Source organism: Anolis sagrei, chromosome 1 (genome assembly GCF_037176765.1).
Source record: "Anolis sagrei isolate rAnoSag1 chromosome 1, rAnoSag1.mat, whole genome shotgun sequence".
Taxonomy (NCBI): Eukaryota; Metazoa; Chordata; class Lepidosauria; order Squamata; family Dactyloidae; genus Anolis; species Anolis sagrei.
The window spans coordinates 80447354-80465709 of NC_090021.1; the positions used below are offsets into that span (position 1 = coordinate 80447354).

At 36.8% G+C, this 18356-nt stretch overlaps 1 protein-coding gene across 3 annotated transcripts in view; it reads left to right on the plus strand.

Annotated features, from left to right (window-relative positions):
* AHI1 (Abelson helper integration site 1) overlaps positions 1-18356 on the plus strand; it is a 105177-nt gene that overhangs the window by 29355 nt on the left and 57466 nt on the right. For all 3 annotated transcript variants that reach the window (XM_067466586.1, XM_067466589.1, XM_067466587.1), the window contains exons 14-18: positions 2214-2317; positions 3365-3483; positions 7104-7234; positions 10202-10342; positions 12134-12327. In XM_067466586.1, coding sequence (XP_067322687.1) covers positions 2214-2317; positions 3365-3483; positions 7104-7234; positions 10202-10342; positions 12134-12327 — 689 coding nt within the window. The remainder of the gene's footprint in view (positions 1-2213; positions 2318-3364; positions 3484-7103; positions 7235-10201; positions 10343-12133; positions 12328-18356) is intronic.

Here is an 18356-nt window from a genome sequence, read left to right on the forward strand (position 1 = left end):
CTGCATCTGCACCCCCCTCCCTGCACCAGCTGATGAGTCTGACAAAGATTCTGATTCATCCAACGATATGCATGAGACTTCCCCATCTGTGGCCCTGGCTGAGACTGAGCTACCCTCAACTGATGAATTCAATAATTTCACAGCACTGGTGGTGTGCCTAGCATGTGCCTTAAACTTACCTACGGCACAACCACCAGCTCCTGTGGATAATACTATATTCCCTTCAGAATAGCAGTATGCTCCAGTTCCTATGATACTGCCCCTGCCACCCTATCTTCTCCAGTTGACTAGATTTCCAAATCTCGCCCCAGCTTCTTCCTGGCAGTGTCAAAGCAAATTGATAGTCTATATCATGCTAATTTGGCATCAACAGAAAGGGCGGGTAAACCACACAAGCCCAACTCTGTGCATAGAGGACCAGGCTACTTGCAGAGCCAAATTCGAAGCAATTTCCTGTAATACTGAATTTGGTGCAGTCAGTGTGGTTAGGTGGCCCCAATGACACTCCTCATCGCCGGATACAATGGCCAAAAATAGTAGAAGGTGCCTCGAGGCGAGCGGTGACAGTAGTCCTGGTAATCAGGGACATAATAAGGACCTCTGAATTCCAAACTGACTGTGCAGGAAATCCCATATGTGTGAATTTCACAGATGACCACTCGAAGAAACATGGTTACAGGTACGCAACCCTTTCTTGTGCGGCATATTTCAAAATAAAAAGTGAACATTTCATTGTTTTGTTATTTTGTAAAAGATCTGTGTGGGTCTTTGGGGAAGTGTCATCTTTGTGCAAACACATCCCAATTTTGAGGGGTGGATAAATTAGATTACAAAAGATTCACTGATTTTACAAACAGATTTTTTATTTTCCCTTTTCACATTGGTTGTAAAAGTTTTATGTGTATGTGTGTGTTTGCTATTCCTACAACTGGTGGGAAGAAATATTAGGCGGGTGAAGTGGAATACAAAATCTCTAAAGGAATGGAGAAAAAGGATTGGAGGAAAATGAATTTTTTTAAATAATTTTTATTGTGCATTTTAATATTTACAACAAGACTGAGTGAAACATAACTTCATAGACATTGAAAACATCCAAAACATCAAAAACATCGTAGACATCAAAACATCAAAAACATCCAAACATCAAAGCATCAAAACCATGGTCGCACAATCATCCCAAACACCCAAGACATAACATCACCACCACCATCTCCCACCATTACATTAATAGAGTGAAGGCACTTCCCAAAGTCTTCTGTGGATTAATTAACTTTTGGATTATCTTAAAATGATTCGTTCTAATCTTCTCATGATCACTCAAGTTGATTTCCCTTGGTTCACAGGTTAGACAAATCTATCAAAACTGGAATCTTTCTGGATTTAATAAAGTCTCTAAAGCCTGACCAGTCTGTTTTTTTTGGGGTGTTGTTTAGTTTTTGAGTTAGACTGTCAATTTGTACTAGATCAAATACCTTGATTATCCAGTCTTCCACTATGGGGACTTCTTCTTGCTTCCACAGTCTTGCAAGTTGTAGTCTCGCTGCGGTACTAAGTAGAAAGAGCATCTTATCTTGGTTTTTGGTTAGCGTTGCTTCAGATACACCTAATAGATAGGTCTCTGGTTTTAGGGGGAAGCTAGCTTTTAGAATTTTTTGGGTCAGAGAGTGAATTTCCTTCCAATATTTTTTGATTCGTTTGCATGACCACCATGCATGAATGAAGGTCCCTTTTTCTTCCTTACATTTCCAGCAGGTGCTGGATATCCCTTTGTTAAATTTGGCAAGTTTTTCAGGGGTATAATACCAGCGGTATAGCATTTTATACCAATTTTCTTTTAGATCATTGGCTGCCGTCTATTTTAATTTTTTGTTCCAAATTTCTTTCCATTGGTCGGTATGTATACTATGCCCTATATCTTTTGCCCATTGTATTTGGCAGTTTTTAATTTGTTCCTCTTCTGTGGACCAGGTTAGAAGTTTTTGGTATATGATTTTAATCAATTTCTTATCCTTATGTAGAATTGAATCCCAAAATCCCTCCTCCTGATTAAAGCCTATTTTATCATAAAAATAAAATTAAAAAATTGGTAAAAGAGAAAAATGAAATTTTACCGGATTTTCATTTTTGGGTGTATTTTCTTTAAAATTGTTAAATGGTTTGAATGTTAGAACAGCTCTTTCATCACTGTAAGTGAATATATTATTATTTTCTAGGATTTCACATGTTTTCTGGAGACAGCACAGGACTAATAATTGTCTGGAATACTTATGTCAAAGAAAGTTCTCAATCATCAGTCCAGCATTGGGGAATTGATAAGGTCTGTTATATGTTCTTAACAACTTTGTAATTTTTATGCAAGCAATAGAGATTTTAAAACATAAAGACAAAGTGGCTTCAGAGTTAGTAAATACATAGCTATGATTAGGGATGCTTGTAGGTTAATTTCATAGTAACAGCACTAAAATAATAGAATTAGGTAAAAAAAGTTTGCTGTCTTATTCTTACACTGTTAAAACTTAGCTAGCATAAATTTACTTACACATTTGTTTGTTTATATCTAGTGTCTAATAATTTATTTGTAATATAGTTTAAAGCATCTCTGTTTTCCTGTTTTGGTAGCATATCTTATAATTTGTCATTAATAACCTTTCAATGTGGCTTTAAATTTTTGATTTTCATTTGGCCCCTGATATTCTAAGAATCCAGTCTGTATAAATTTTAATTCCATTGCTAAAAATAACCTGCTTACTATGCCTGAAAAGGGATACAGTCGTACTAGAACAGTTTAAGATCAAGGGTTTGGGCACATCTACACACACCGCTGATACAAGAAAATATTGTAATTTTGGAGCTTTTTACTTTAGAAAAATTGTTAATGTGATTGGGAAGAAAATGAGAGAACCTTATAACATATTCATGGGGGTATTTATCCCTCCCATCACAATTCTGTGACTCAAAGTCATCCAGTGAAATGGCATCCAGTGAAATGGCATGGTATGTAGATGCATCTTCACACAACTCAAGGTAGGATTAGGAAGCCAGCTCTTTGGCTGGCTTCCCTCCCAACAAGCATCAAGTAAACCATGGATTAATTATCAAGTGAGAGATGTATAATAACTGGTAGCTTCCATTTCAGTGGAGTTGGTAAAGTGACCCTGGGTTTTAGTTTGAACTTCAAAGGAGAGACAAGGTGAAGCTGTTGTAATCACATCCTCTTTAGTGGACTTTTCCTAGATATCTAGAAAATAGACTTTGGTCTAATCAAACAGGCCTCTTCACATTCATATGAACATACCGAATTCCATCCACATTTTAACACTCATTTTATGTATTTATTTGTTTCTTGATTTTTTTGTACTTATAGGAAATAAAAGATGATGATATTAAAGGAATAGCAGTAAATCATTTGCAAGTACATCCAAATGGAAGACGTTTACTTATCCATGCCAAAGACAGTACTATAAGAATCATGGATCTACGAATGTAAGTATCTTGAAGTGGTTTGGTTTTGAATTACAAAATTAATAGTAACTGTCATCTTTCTTATTTTCATAAACCGATAGGAGTACCTTTCCAGCCCCTGAATGTTCTTCAGAAGAAACAACAATCTACAGCAGGGGTAGGGAATGTGTAACTCTCCAGTTGTGGTTGGAGTACAGCTCCCATTTGCCTTAGCCAATGGAGGTGTTTATGAAAGTGCTAATATATAATGAATGAGAACATCTGGAATGCCACACATTCCCTGTTGTAGATATAGAAATTTCATTTTAAGGGGGGAGGAGACCTCAGAATCATCTCTGTCTTGTGAGATGGTAGGCAGACTTTCATATTATGATAAAGGAAGAATTATCTAACTGTGCTTTGCTTTTTGTAGTTTTTTTTAACATTTATAGAATCATAGAATCATAGAGTTGGAAGAGACCTCATGGGCCATCCAGTCCAACCCCCTTGCAATCTTGACAGCATAAAGTTGTATATCTTCACAGCATAAGGTTGTATGGATGGAATTTCTCATATTGCTGTGAGCAATTCCTCCAGTAATACAAAATCATTTAGGGTGGCTTGGTCTTGAAAAGGAAATGTAGATCTGCAGAAAATGGAAAAGGAAATGTAGATCTCCTGTATGAAAAGGATGTGCTGTTCCATTATAACCGAGTCTCACAAAAATTTAATATGTAGATTTGATAAATGTTAATTTAATGTGTGGGTATGAATGGAGTTGAATGAAAGAAATGAGTGAATGAGAGTTAATAATTTTCGAAACACCAGTAACATATTAAGAACTGCAATGATTAATACCTGTTTGAGGGACTATAATTAAAAGTTGCTAATGAGACCTGCCATAGTAAACTGGGATAAGAACTGTGAGAATGGTTGTTTTAACTTCAGGAAATGTTTAAAATCATAGAATCATAGAATCAAAGAGTTGGAAGAGACCTCATGGGCCATCCAGTCCAACCCCCTGCCAAGAAGCAGGAATATTTCTGACAGATGGGCATCCCTGACAGATGGCCATCCAGCCTCTGTTTAAAAGCCTCCAAAGAAGGAGCCTCCACCACACTCTGGGGCAGAGAGTTCCACTGCTGAACAGCTCTCACAGTCAGAAAGCTCCTCCTCGTGTCCAGGGAAGCAGAAAACAAGCTTGCTCCCTCCTCCCTGTGACTTCCTCTCACATATTTATGCATGGCTATCACATCTCCTCTCAGCCTTCTCTTCTTCAGGCTAAACATGCCCAGCTCCTTAAGCCACTCCTCATAGGGCTTGTTCTCCAGACCCTTGATCATTTTAGTTGCCTTCCCCTGGACACATTCCAGCTTGTTAATATCTCTCTTCAATTGTGGTGCCCAGAATTGGACACAATATTCCAGGTGTGGTCTAACCAAGGCGGAATAGAGGGGTAGCATTACTTCCCTAGATTTAGACACTATGCTCCTATTGATGCAGGCCAAAATTCCATTGGCTTTTTTTGCCACCACATCACATTGTTGGCTCATGTTTAACTGTTGTCCACAAGGACTCCAAGATCTTTTTCACGCATACTGCTCTCGAGCCAGGTGTCCCCCATTCTGTATCATGCTTGTCCTTATTTTTCCTATGCGAAACAGCCAGAATATTAGATGCTTTACTAATTGGGGAGTTCCTTTGATTTCTGTGATTTTATTTGCCTTTCTCTGTATCTTTTCCTGAATTTTTGCTATCTTTTTCAGGTGTAGTGCTTACTGTAATTCAGGGTCATTTTTGCATAGCTTTAAAAACTTCAGTCATCATTCAGATTTTTGGTAGGAGAATCTGTTGCTCACATCCTTCTACAGGAAGAACTATTTACTCTTATTCATAAATGGCTTTGGGAAATCTTCTGTTTGATATTTTGTTTTCATGTGTGATATAAAAGGTTGGATTTTTCATTTAATTTTAGTTGTTAAGTTATAATTTGCTTTTATATGTTGGGTTGTCAATTTTCATTATTATCTGTGTATTGTTGTTTGTCCAGGTATTGAATGTTTGCCTTTCATTATTGGAATCCACCCTGAGTCTCTTGGGAAGATAGGGCAAAATATAAATAAAGATTTATTATGATTATGACGATTATGATGATTATCATTATCTTACTGTGTTTTGTACTTTGAGCAATATAGGATCTATATTACTGCAATATGGACTCTAGCAGACAGTTTGCAAGTTGCAGGTGGTATATTATAGCTGAATTTTCAATGAGGAGGGCCTCTTTTTTCCTTTTAATATTATAGCACTATTTGTTTTCAAGTCAGGTTGACAGAGACACATTATGGGTGATTAAATAGCAATATTAAGCCCCTTTAAGTGACATTTTTTTTAAAATAATAATAATAATAATAATAATAATAATGAGATGAGCAGTTATTGCAGGTCCATGTGTAGTTTACTTTATTGCAAGGTGGCATTTTTTCTGCACACTTAATAAACACTTTCTTATTTTGATCTGGATGCAAGAACAAAAAGAATAATAGGCTCCTTCCACAAAGCTGAATAAATTCTCACATTATCTGCTTTGAATTGGAATATATGGCAGTGTGGACTCTGATAACACAATCCAAAATAGATATTGTGGGATTTTCTGCCTTGAAATTCCGGGTTATATGACTGTGTGGAAAGGCCCAATGAATCACAGAACTGGAAGAGACCACATGGGCTATCTAGTCCAACCTTCTTCCAAGCAGGAAAAACACAAAGTACCCCTGAGAGATGGCCAGATTCAGATGACATCATAATACTGTTCAGTGATTATATATTGTATATAGGGACTTTCAAATGAAAGTTTTGCAAAACAGGGCAACAAAATTTGTGTTATTGGCTCTAGATAGATAGATATTGCGTAAAACACAGGAAAAAGAAACAAAACCTCAAATTACATCTCAGCATTTGAAAATTCACATTTGTATTACAGTGAAAACTCTTATACTTGTTGACAACTTTTCTATTGAGTATCTCACAATGATGTATTTACCCTTGTCAAAAACAAGACAATTTCAATTTTTCTTTATATTATTATTTTTATTATTATGTTTATTTATATCCCACAATTGCTTTCAACCCAGAAGAGGCATTTCCTTAACAAGGAAGTAAACCAGAACTCAGTTTCAAGTTTACTTCATAATTAATGAAAGGTCTCATATAGGCTGAAATCTGCACATAGGGTTCAAAATGTGACAGAATCCGCCACACACTTTTAAGTAAAAAGTAAATAATTTTTTTAAGTTGTTAGGCAAAAACTGCAGAGGATTGAAGGCCCTGAGGTCTCCACTTTGCCTAGCTTGTTCTAGGCATTACTTGAACTCAGAGCTAAGAGCATCCTATTCTCTTAACAACTGATTCTGTATTAATTTTGCTTCTAGTTTGAATTTTCCTCTGTTTCATGATTCTGAGGGAAGGTCATTTCAGAGATCTAGAAATGTTGTCTAGCTTCATCCTGAAGTGAATTCTTATGTTGAAGTTCAGCTGATAACTTCAGGTTTGGATAACTTTGCATATATTTAAGAATCTCTGAGGGAAAATAATTAAAAATGTGTATTGTTATAATAGAAACAGTTGCTGAATTCTGAAACCTTTTTAACAAACTCTTTTAGCCTGGCCACAAAGAAATACATAGGTGCTACCAACTATCGAGAGAGAATTTGCAGTGCCTTAACACCATGTGGAACATTCCTTTTTTCTGGAAGTGAAGATGGGAAAGCATATGTATGGAATGCAGAAACAGGTACATGAATTTGTTGCGTTAAATTTCTGGGAAAGTTAGGTAGTCTTTTCATGTACATAATAACTTATATTTTAAAATGGCTTTTGTGATGACTGTGCTTGGGAGAGGTGTTCTTCAATACATTTTCAATTAGCCCATGGCTTGAAAATATTTTTTTAATCCAAAAAGCAAAGTTAGATTTTTGCACTTTCCATAAGGGACCAATTTCTTGCATGATTATAAGTAATGGGACTTGAATGTCTACAGATTCTGATTGGGTGGCGTGTTGAAGCCAAATCCCGGTGGATACCAAGTGCATAGTAGTCACATTTTTACTGTGTGTGTGTCTCTCAGTATCTCCCTTAATGTGTGTATCTCTATTCCATTCCACTCCCAGACACCATCTTTTTCATTTATATTACTGTACTTTCATTTTTTGATTAAAATATTTGTTTTTGCACCTGATTCAAATGCAAATAAATATATCTTAATATGCATTGAATGAAAAATATGGAGCAGAATAGATTTAAATGCTGAATAATTTCCAGTGAAAAAAAGCAAAACAGAAAAAAGGTGTGGTTTCTTGGTTTTTGTTAGCTGCCATCAAGTAGACTTCTACTTATAGTGACCTCCAAATCACTTTATTATCAATAACCCTGCTCAGGTCTTGCATACCCAGGGCTGTAGCTTTTTTTGACTGAGTCTATCCATTTGGAATGTGGTCTTTCTCTTTTCCTACTGCCTTTTACATTACCAAGCAATGTTGTCTTCTCTAGTGAGTGATGTCTTCTAATGATCCAAGTGCGACAGTCTCAATTTAGTCATCTTGGCTTCTAGGGAGAGTTCAGGCTTAGAGTTTAAGCTTGAGTTGCTTTTTGTTGTTGTTGTGTGCTTTCAAGTCTTTTATAACCTATAGAGACCCTAAGGGAAACCTATCACAAAGTTTTATTGGCAAGATCTGTTTATAGAAGTTTCTCAGGTCTTGCCTCTGAGGCTAAGAGAGTATGGCTTGTTCAAGGTCACTCAGTGGGTTTCATGGTCCAACAGGGATACAAACCATGATTCCAGAGTTGTAGTCCAGTGCCCAAATCAGAACACAATGCTTGCTTTAAGACCCATTTATTTGTCCTTTGAGCAGTCCACAGTATCCATAGATCACATTTCAAATGAGTCGATTTTTTTCTTGTGAGCTCTCTTCACTGTCCAACTTTCACAACCATCCATAGAAATGAAGAATGCAATAACGTTCACATTCAATTAGATATCTTTACACTTCAGCATCTTGTTTAATTCCTTCATAGCTGCACTTTGAAGTCCTTCTTCTAATTTCTTGACTGCAATCTCCATACTGATTAATGACTGTGCCTAGGTATGGAAAATGTTAAACCAGTTCCATGTCTTCTTTGTGTACTTTAAACTTATGGAAATAATCTGTGGTCATTATTTTTGTTTCAACTGTAAACCTGTCTTTTCTTCTCTGACTATCTCCAGTAATTGTTTCAAACCTTTGCTAGTTCTACCTCCCATCTGTATTTCTGTCTAGATAACAGCTTAGAAAATTACTGGAATTAAACAGATTTGTAGTTTCATTTTGGTAAGAAGAGATGCATATGATTTCAAGATGTTTTGTATGAATTTGTGGAGACCTATGTTCTGAGTCATATTAAGCTAATAATGTGAGCTGTCTGAAGCCTTTTAAAACAGAAATCACATGTCAGTATTGAATGTACTGTCATATATACATATATAGAATTCCTGTATATGTAGGTTTCCTTTGAACTGTAACATTTGAACCTATTGGGGACCAAGATCAGCAGAACTGTAGGTGAGCATTGCCAAAGATGAAATATCCCTCTGAGTAGATTGAAATGAGCATTCAAGAATGAGCATACGAGACAGACTAGAAACCAATTGAGGAAAGATATTGAAAGCTAGAAAAGTAAAGCCAGAGTTTTGCCCAAGGCAGGAACCAAGTCTCACATAGAAGTATAGCTAGGCCAGAACTGTATGGAACAGTAAGCTTCCTTGATTTTGGATCATGTTAGAGTTTCTGAAGTAGAATATTACTGATTCAGTTTTCTGTCTCAAGTCAGCTGCCAGTGATACTAGTGAGCCACTAAAAATTTTAGTAGGCAGAATAAATGGATTGAGTATAAGTAATCATTTGTTATAGAATGTTCCTTCTTATATTAAAAGTAATGTGCATTTATGTCTTTGAGCATATGCTTGTGCACCCACCCTCTGTTGAAGTGAAGAAAGCCCTTGTGGGTTTGTTCTATAAAGAACACCCTAACACTGACAGGAGTGTAAATTTGTAAAATCATATCACTAGAAAATATGTCAAGACATATTAGCTTAACTTCTTGCACTAAGTAAATAAATGCATAAAAGAATATGTTCATGTAATTTCCTCTTCAAAATGATGAATGAAGGATGATACAAATATATGAAGAAATTACCTTAGCTTTTCAATATTTGGAGTCTTTTATGGGTGTTTTAACAGACTTTTCTGAATCCTAGATTGCTCCAGATATATTATTTATTGTATGTCATACAAAATAAAATCAACTTAATTCTCAAAATTCCTTGTTTTCCTCCCAGTTAATTTCATTAGAATTAGAATATCCACCTGCTACTTCCAGTCCCCAGCTGGCTGATTCCAGCCACAAGGGGAGGCAAGGAGTATGCGAAGGTAGGAAATATGACTTTCTATGTGTGTTGTAGACAATGACTAAATATTCTAAATATGAACTGAGAAGAGTTGCATTCTTGTCAGTTTAGGGCAGCTGATAATAAGATAGCAGTTTCTACAAAATTAAAAGATTGGAGAGGGGGAGAGACAAAGTAAAAATTTGAGATAATACCTTTGAAAATATTCTTTGATAATAGGGCTCATTTGAATGGGTTACACAAAAATAAGCATCTATACAGAAGAAATGTGTGTCTTTTGAAATAAAGTGTTTTCTGCTACTTTCCTCTCTCTTGCAGGTGATCAAGTAGCCATGTACTCTGACCTTTCTTTCACAACTCCTCTTCGTGATGTTGCCTTTCATCCACATGAACATATGGTGTCATTCTGTGCCTATGGTCAAAACCAACCAATACTCGTGTACATTTATGATTATAGAGGTAATTTATAGTCTGTATCTATACTCAATATTCAACAATTGCAGACCAGAATGTTCTGACAGAAAAAGGCAGGAAGATGGTCTTTGAGCTGTTGGTTTCTAGTGGGATTCAGATCTCCACTTTTAGTTGTTGTGTGCTTTCAACTTGTTTCAATTTATTGTGACCATAGGGCAAACGTATCATGACAGGGAGTTTGTCTTTGCCATTCTTTAAGGTTGAGAAAATGAAGGTTTCCATGGTTGAGCAGGGATCCAAACTTTTGTCTCCAGATTTGTACACCAACGCTCAAACAACTGTATCACATTGGCTCCACTAGAAAATATTTCTCTGAAATCCACATACTTTTTATTTCTCTTTCCTAGAGTGAAGAGAAAAGGGAAGGAAGACACACACACACCCCACAGCCATTGCTTGGCAGAGAGGCTAAAGCCAGTTTGCTGAGCATTGGCTGAAGACAGAATGTTCAGTTGGGCTTTTCCAGCAAGAAAGGTAGATGAGGGAGAGTGGGGGCTTCTTTCGCTTTTGTCGGTGATGCTGACTGAAGAAAGGAAATTAGTGACAAAAAGGCCAGTTAACACTAGAATCCTGTCTATGTCTGTCAATATAAAATTTGTATAAATCTAAAATAAATATACTTCAAAAAATTAAATTAATTCAAAGAAATTTGCTTCATGCCTCACCCTTCAACCCCACAAATTTCCTCTTTCCCAGCTGGAATTGTGACAGTTTTATTTGCAGAAGACTCAAAAGACACTCAGCATTGTGAAATACTGCTTGAGAGTATGGGCCCTGAAGATGAAAAAAACAGTGATGTGGTTAGAGACAAATGGATGATCACTTAGTACATCCCGGCAGCCAGCTGTGCTATTTACTGTTCAGGCCCTACAGGAGCATCTTGCCAAAGCCACTTTCTCTTGTTTAATGTGCTTTTAAAACTTTTCTGCAAGACTGGGCCTGCATTTATTGCAAGCTGCATTTTCCTTTTTGTAGTGCATTGCTTTGTCGATTGTTTCAGAAATAGAAAGAAATAACTTAAGGAGAAGCCAAATTCATTTAATGCCAATTAAACATAAAAGCAGTATTAGAAGCAGCTGTAAGAATTGAGAAGGAATAGAGGAAGTTATTGTATTCTCACCAGTAGCCTTTATTGGTAGTGAAACATTATTGAAATAAAACAATAAGAAGTGTGTTTGGGAATCAAATCAAATCTAGGTTTCTCTTTATATGACTCAATTACAGTAGGGACCTAGTTTAGATTTAAATAACAGTTTATCGTTATAGGGCGGGATACAAATAACATTGTTATTGTTGTTATTGTTATTGTTATTATTATGTGGAGTTTGGCTGGCATGAGGCAAGTTCGTTGAAGTCAGCAGCAGAAGCTAAGATCAGACGTTTCTGGAGATAAACTTACACCACCATGAAATGGGTTACTTGTTTGGTATTTTTACAACTTCAACATGATTCCAACCTATAATGACTTTGCCAGGCCTTCTTCTAAGCTTCAGAATGTGTGATGTGCCAAAAGTCACTCAATAGGGTTCCATGGCTGTGTGTAGATTCAAACCCAGGTCTCCCTGAGCCTTCAGCATTTAAATCACAGCATCATGCTGGCTCTCTGTGCCTAATCTATATATATAGAAACTTAATTGATGGTGTGTGCATATTTTAAACTCTTTCTGCAAGATCAGTAGTCCATTTTCATATCTTCTCTGCATCAGTGTTCTGTAATATTTAGCAATATTTTATGAATGAATCAAATTAATACTCTTCATTGTTTTCCCTTTGCAGTTGCCCAGCAGGACGTTGAACTGGTAAAAGATTTTAGTGGACTACATTTATCCACATCATCCAGAGGCCCACAAATTCTTACTGGTATTTCTGCACAGAAGGATACAATAAATCATCCAGCGGATCAATTTGCAAGTGTTGCAGGAGTATCAATGAGGATGCAGAAAGTCAAACAAAAACTAGATTCTGTTACGGTATGGTTAAATTTCTTTGTAATCTTCTAAAAGACTTGTGTCTAAAGTAGATCTACCTTAACATTTTATCATGTGTCTGTAAAGGAAATTAGTATTGATGAACAAGCTATATGCAGTTATATATACAACAGTATTTGGGATGAATTAATGAGGCCAAAAAAGCTTTGATGAAGAACCAAGTTTTTAACTTGTGGCCTACATGAAATGAATGTTGGTGCCTCCAAAGAGAGAATATTCCACAATGGTAATGCCACAGCTGAGAAGGTCTTCTCTCACACCCCAGTACAGTGTCTTTATATCTCACTGGTGGGACACAAAGGAGGGACCCCCGCCCCAGTAGACCTCAACCTTCGAGGGGCATATAATGGGAAAGGCACTCCCTCATCATTTATGTCACAAGCAAATTAGGACTTTTAAGTGCATCACAAGCAGCATGAATTCAGACTGGAAACATATTGGAAGTGAATGCATTTCTTTTAAAACTATGGTATTCAACTCAGCAGTTGAGTGGCTTTATTTTGCACAGACTGCAACTTCTGACTCTTCTTCAAGGAAAGCACATTAATGTCATCTAATTGGAAGGTTACCAAGGCATGGACTGCTGTGTCTGGGTTATCTCCATCCAAGACAAAATGTTGCTGACTCAGTAGTCAAAGCTAGTGCCCAGCATTTTGAACCAGAGATCTACTTGAGTCCTGAGTGATAGGGGCAAATTTAAGAATACTCCCTAAGTTATGCATCTGTTTCTTCAAGAGGAGGCAATATGTAAAGCAGACCTGATGGCCTACCCACCCAGTTCCTGGACCTGAGAAATTTATTGGTTCTCATCCAGCTCTAAATCCCGACAAGACACAGAATTTGCCTGCATTGTCCCAACTGACTCAATAACAAGGAGAAATAGAAGCCCAATAGCACTATTAATATTTATGCTGTAGTGTTGAAGCAGCATCCACTTTTGAAGAACATAGATTTTGGCTCTATGAATTTCTGTTGTGATCTTCCAAGACCTTTATTTTAAATACTTAGTCCAAAAAAAAACTGCCAGTGCTTCTAAATTTTTATATGTAAACCTAACCTGATAATTATAATGTAACAAACCTTGGGTGTTTTCCCTTTCCTATGCAAAAGCAATTATCCCCAATGGAACACAATTCTATGTTAATGTAACATGTGAACAAACAGAATCAGTATCTAGCACTATAAGAATATAATCCTTAGGGAAGAAGGCTTATTAAATGAGGCTAAGTTTGGGGTTTATGATGTCTCAAGAAACATCTCAGCTTGTATGAAGAAGTCCCTATAGAGTTAAATCCAAAATTATAGTAAGCTGTGTGAGAGAGACAGAAGAATTCAGCAGGTTATTATCTAAGATCAATACAACATCAAAAATGTAAGTATATATAAATACTGCAATTACTTGAGGCAAAACAAGTACATTGTGCACATCTTTTTACACCCGTCAAAGGCAAATGCATAAATATTTTAGAACTAAATTAAGACCTATGTAAACTTTGAATGAAAAAGCATAATTACAGTTTTTAACATACCTTATAAATGACAAGTATTTATCTTATGCCTCCTGAAAGCGTGTACAATTAGGATTATCTATTGGGACTATGAATAGGCAGTGCTGGTTCAAATGCAGATGTATCCATGCTTTTATAAAATAACATAGTTGTGGAAATTTCCATTTGCATTTATTTGACATTGTTGCAGATTTTCATTCTCATAATAATGTTTAATAAATGACATCCACTTCTGCTTTTCTTTCCCCCCACTACCTTTCCTTTATGTTTGAAAACATTCTTTTTAAATAATAATGTTAATATTCTGTATATACTTTATAGAAGTCTATTCAAAAGGATACTCTCTCTTTTTTATCATAACAGTAATAACATTTAATAAAAGCTTGAAGTTTTTTCTCTAGTTTTTATTGTTTCCCCAGTTTTTCTGCTATGGATTCTAGTATTTCTAGAAAACAAATTTCAGCACTCCAGTGTTCTTGGAATTGGCACTGAACTGTAAGCCCATTTCCCAGCGTAGGTATATAGAGATTCTCACTGACTGGACGAGCACTTCAAATATAATTGCTTTTGACCCATTTGAGGTGAATCCAGATCTGTGAACTGGTCACACTTGAGATCTCTTCCACAGCCACAGTTCCTCTTCTTATTTAAAAACAAACAAAACCATTTACAATTGCAAAGGGAGGGGTGACAAACAGCAGGCGCAAGCTGGAAGCCAGATTTCTGGTACACCCCAACAGGCTCTAGAACTATAATTAGAAATATTGTTTCTTGTATTTCTTGCTTGTTGGAGTCCCATGTGATTTTCCTTTTAGGGATCAGAACTATGTTCCATTATTTTATTGAAAATTACAGTTGTCCCTGCAAATTTGCGGTTTTGATTTTTGCAGATTTGATTATTCATGCATCCAATTTAAAAAATCTTCTCTAGGAGTCTGTAGTGTAACCCTTTGGTCAGCTTCCTCCTGGCATGCTGGAGAACTAAAGAGCTCTTAACTTCAATGCTGGAGTGAATCCTGTCTTGTTGGATGGTCCCATTGCCATTCCATTGGAGAAGCAGATATAGCTTGCTTAAAAAGATTTAGAAAGAAACTACTTATAGCCAATTATGTGATATACCAAGACTTTAATCTAGAATAGTAGTTCTCAGTCTATGGGTGCAGATATTCAACTCCCAGAAGCCCTTGACATTATGACCAGTAAAGGATTCAGGGAGCTATAGTGCAAAAAGTATGTGGGGACCTATGGATACCATTGTATTAGCACACAATAAACTTGCATGTTCACAGTGGGAAGAGAATATTGGAATTTGGAAAGAGCTGTCTTCTGTTTGCTGAAGTGGGGGGGGGGGGGGTTTGGGAGACATAATTGGAGTCCATCACATGACAAATAATTAGGAAATGGGTCACACTGTCATTGAAATGCATAGAAAATTTCACATACATTGGAAAGTTAGACAATTTCAAATCGGATTTCAGATTATTTCCTTCCATGAATTGGTTCTTCTTTTTGTTACTTGGTTACATGTAAAATAGCAATAAGTAAAATATTTGTATGGAGAATTAAAATTCTAGAATAAATTGTGATACCATAGGGTAAAACTAATAGTAGTCCTCCACAAAACACACCCATTGAAATTAATGTGACTTATTAGTCACAATTAACTTAGGTGGCATTGGAAAGGAGAAAGTCCTCTGGTAGAGAACAATGGGGTATTTAGTTCTGTATTTAGGATTAGTGGTTTTGCATGTGGGACTCACTCCAGCATTGCGCAAAAAAGATTGCAGATTTTCTTTGAGCTGACAATTGTCAGCTTCATCATTTAGTGAAATCACAATGTAAGAACTGTTTGTTTAAGATGAGGCTGCCTGAAATGGATAGAACATCAAAAAGGAATCTTAAAAAGAAAAGGATAAGGCACATTGCAGCCTAATTTGACTTGCAAGTATATATGAAAATTTTGATTTCTTTTTTACCTGTAATGGTCACAACACTGAATTATTAAGGAAACGCCAGAGAAATTGTTTTCAGCTTGCTGGGTCTTGAACTCAGTTTGGATTCTCTTTATTTTTAATGTGCATTTCACTTTTTTTGCATGAAAATTAGCCCCATTGAAAATAAGTATTTGCATAATTTACATGAAGCTGCCATAATACTAAAATACAAGAAAGAGGATGCAAATCAGCTTTGTTTAAACTTGGCAGAAACTGTGGGCTTCTTTTTTGTGACTTTTTTATCTTTTAAAAATACACATGGACATACATTTTATGCACTTGTAAATTTACTCAACCCTGGCTTTGTAGTAAAACTTCTGTGATAGAACAGCCGTTTTTGTGTTAAGCAAGCAAAGTGTATTGTGAAAAAAATGAGTTGATTAGTGTTTGCTATCTTAGCCAATCTTTACTTATTGTTGAAAAGGTGTTTAGCAATCCCTTCCCACAGCCTGCATTTCAGAAATGGTGATTGCTTCACTGTAGTTGTTCTATAGGTATTATTACATGCTACCAAAATGAAAGAGTTGGAAAAGTTTAATTTAAAAAAGACAGTATGTGGACCTAAAGCTTAGGTTTTATCTTGTCACAACTGGGGATAATATTAACCTTAATCAGCATATAGTATATATATCTTGTTTAGAATTCAAGCCTGCACTTTCTCAGGATACTCTCGGGAATTGAAGTTTCGTCTCTTGTAGTAGATGTATTTTGGACTTCAGCTCTCAGAATTCCTGACCATTGAACAAACTGACTAGGATTTCTGGAAATTGGTAGCCCAAATGCCTGTAGAGTTACAGGTTGTGCAAGCTTTATTTAGATATAGCACATTGTCTGGTGAACAGCTTGACAGCATTGTGTAAACATAAGCCATTTCTACTGTTCCATGGGGGGGGGGGGATATCATTTTCTCTCTCCTCCCCCTGCTGTACCACCATGACATATTAGGTGGAAATCTGTCATTACAGGCCCAAAATGTGGGACCTATCTCAGTTTTTTACTAGAGGCGCCCAAATGACGCTTCCGGTAAAAATTCGGAATAAACCAGGGGTCAGTCTCCACTGCCATCCCACAACTCCTGGGCTCTCGCGGCGCCTACCCCCTCCCTTAGCCCCCCGATTTCCCTCTAAAACTTACAAAAAAACTACCCTTGCCACAGTAAAGCCTCTCCTTGCGCCCTCCTGGTATGAGGAAATGATGCCAGAGAAAACCCGGGGCGGGAGGAGGGAGAGATTTTCCTCCTCTCCCCTCCCATCTTCTCAAACGTCATTTTCTCACACCAGGAGGATGTGAGGCTTTATGGTGGCAAGAGACTTTTTTTGAAAATTTTGCAGGGGAAATGGGGATCTTCAGGTTGGTTTCATGCCATCCCAATTTCAATCCGGATGGCATGAGCCCCCCCCCCCCCCAAAGCGTGGGGTTTGGGTGTGAGGGTGGCTACTTGCCATCCGGATTGAAATCAGGCTGGCATGAAACCAACTTAAAGATCCCCAATTTAAAGTGCTTCAGTGTGGGTTTTAGGGCTGTGTGGAAGTAGGATATTTGGATCAAAACTTGTGTTTTTAATTTACGTTGTAAAATCATATTGGTAAATTGAATGGTTCTAAGATAAATAATGAAAGTATTATCTTCCTATTGGCATGTACTGAGTTTTATATGGGGACCTCTGTTCTTAATGGAGACAGAAATTTTCTGCTGTTGTCAAATGTGTCCATGAAGATGTTAAGCATATTTTATCAAATAAAAAAATGATAAAAGTTTTAATACCAAGATAGTCTTACAGAAACAAAAGAAGATGCATATCTTTCTTCTAAATATTGTTTTACTTTTGGAGAGGCAAAGTTTTGTGGGTCTCCAGTTTATGTCACTTTTGGCTAATATGATCGGTGGTGAAGGACAATGGAAACTGCAGTTCAACAATACCTGAAAAAAATACAAGCTGCCCAATGTTTTTTGTTTGTTTTTGGAGGAACAAGAGTAGCACAGATGCTTATCTTTTTCTTGCCTTAAAAAGGCTTCATTGTCCATGCAATAACCTTATGAGGAAAAACACATTATAAACCTGTATTGTTTGGTAATGGGGGGACAGCAAGCTGAAGTTAAATATTAGTGCCATGTTCTTCTCTGAGTAGCATCTTTGACATATTCCTACCACACCTATATCCAATGTAGGGGAAATTAATGATTTAATTAATATTCTATTCAATGTAGACAAGAGGGGAGAAACTTCTGATCCCCTGAGCAAGCAACTCTCACTTGACCACTCCCCTTGGCACTATGTCATAGCCACTGATTAGTGGGAGAGGGCAGGAGTCAGATGGGTAAAGAGAATCATTGCCACCACTGCCTATGTCAGAAAGCCATACAGGACTTGAGGCTTTGAATATTATTTTCATCCAAAGACCTCGGGTGGCAAAGAACAATTGTTCACAACCTGTGGGTTCCCAGGTATTTTGGCCTACAACTTCCAGAAATCCCAGCCAGTTTACCAGCTGTTGGGATTTCTGGGAAC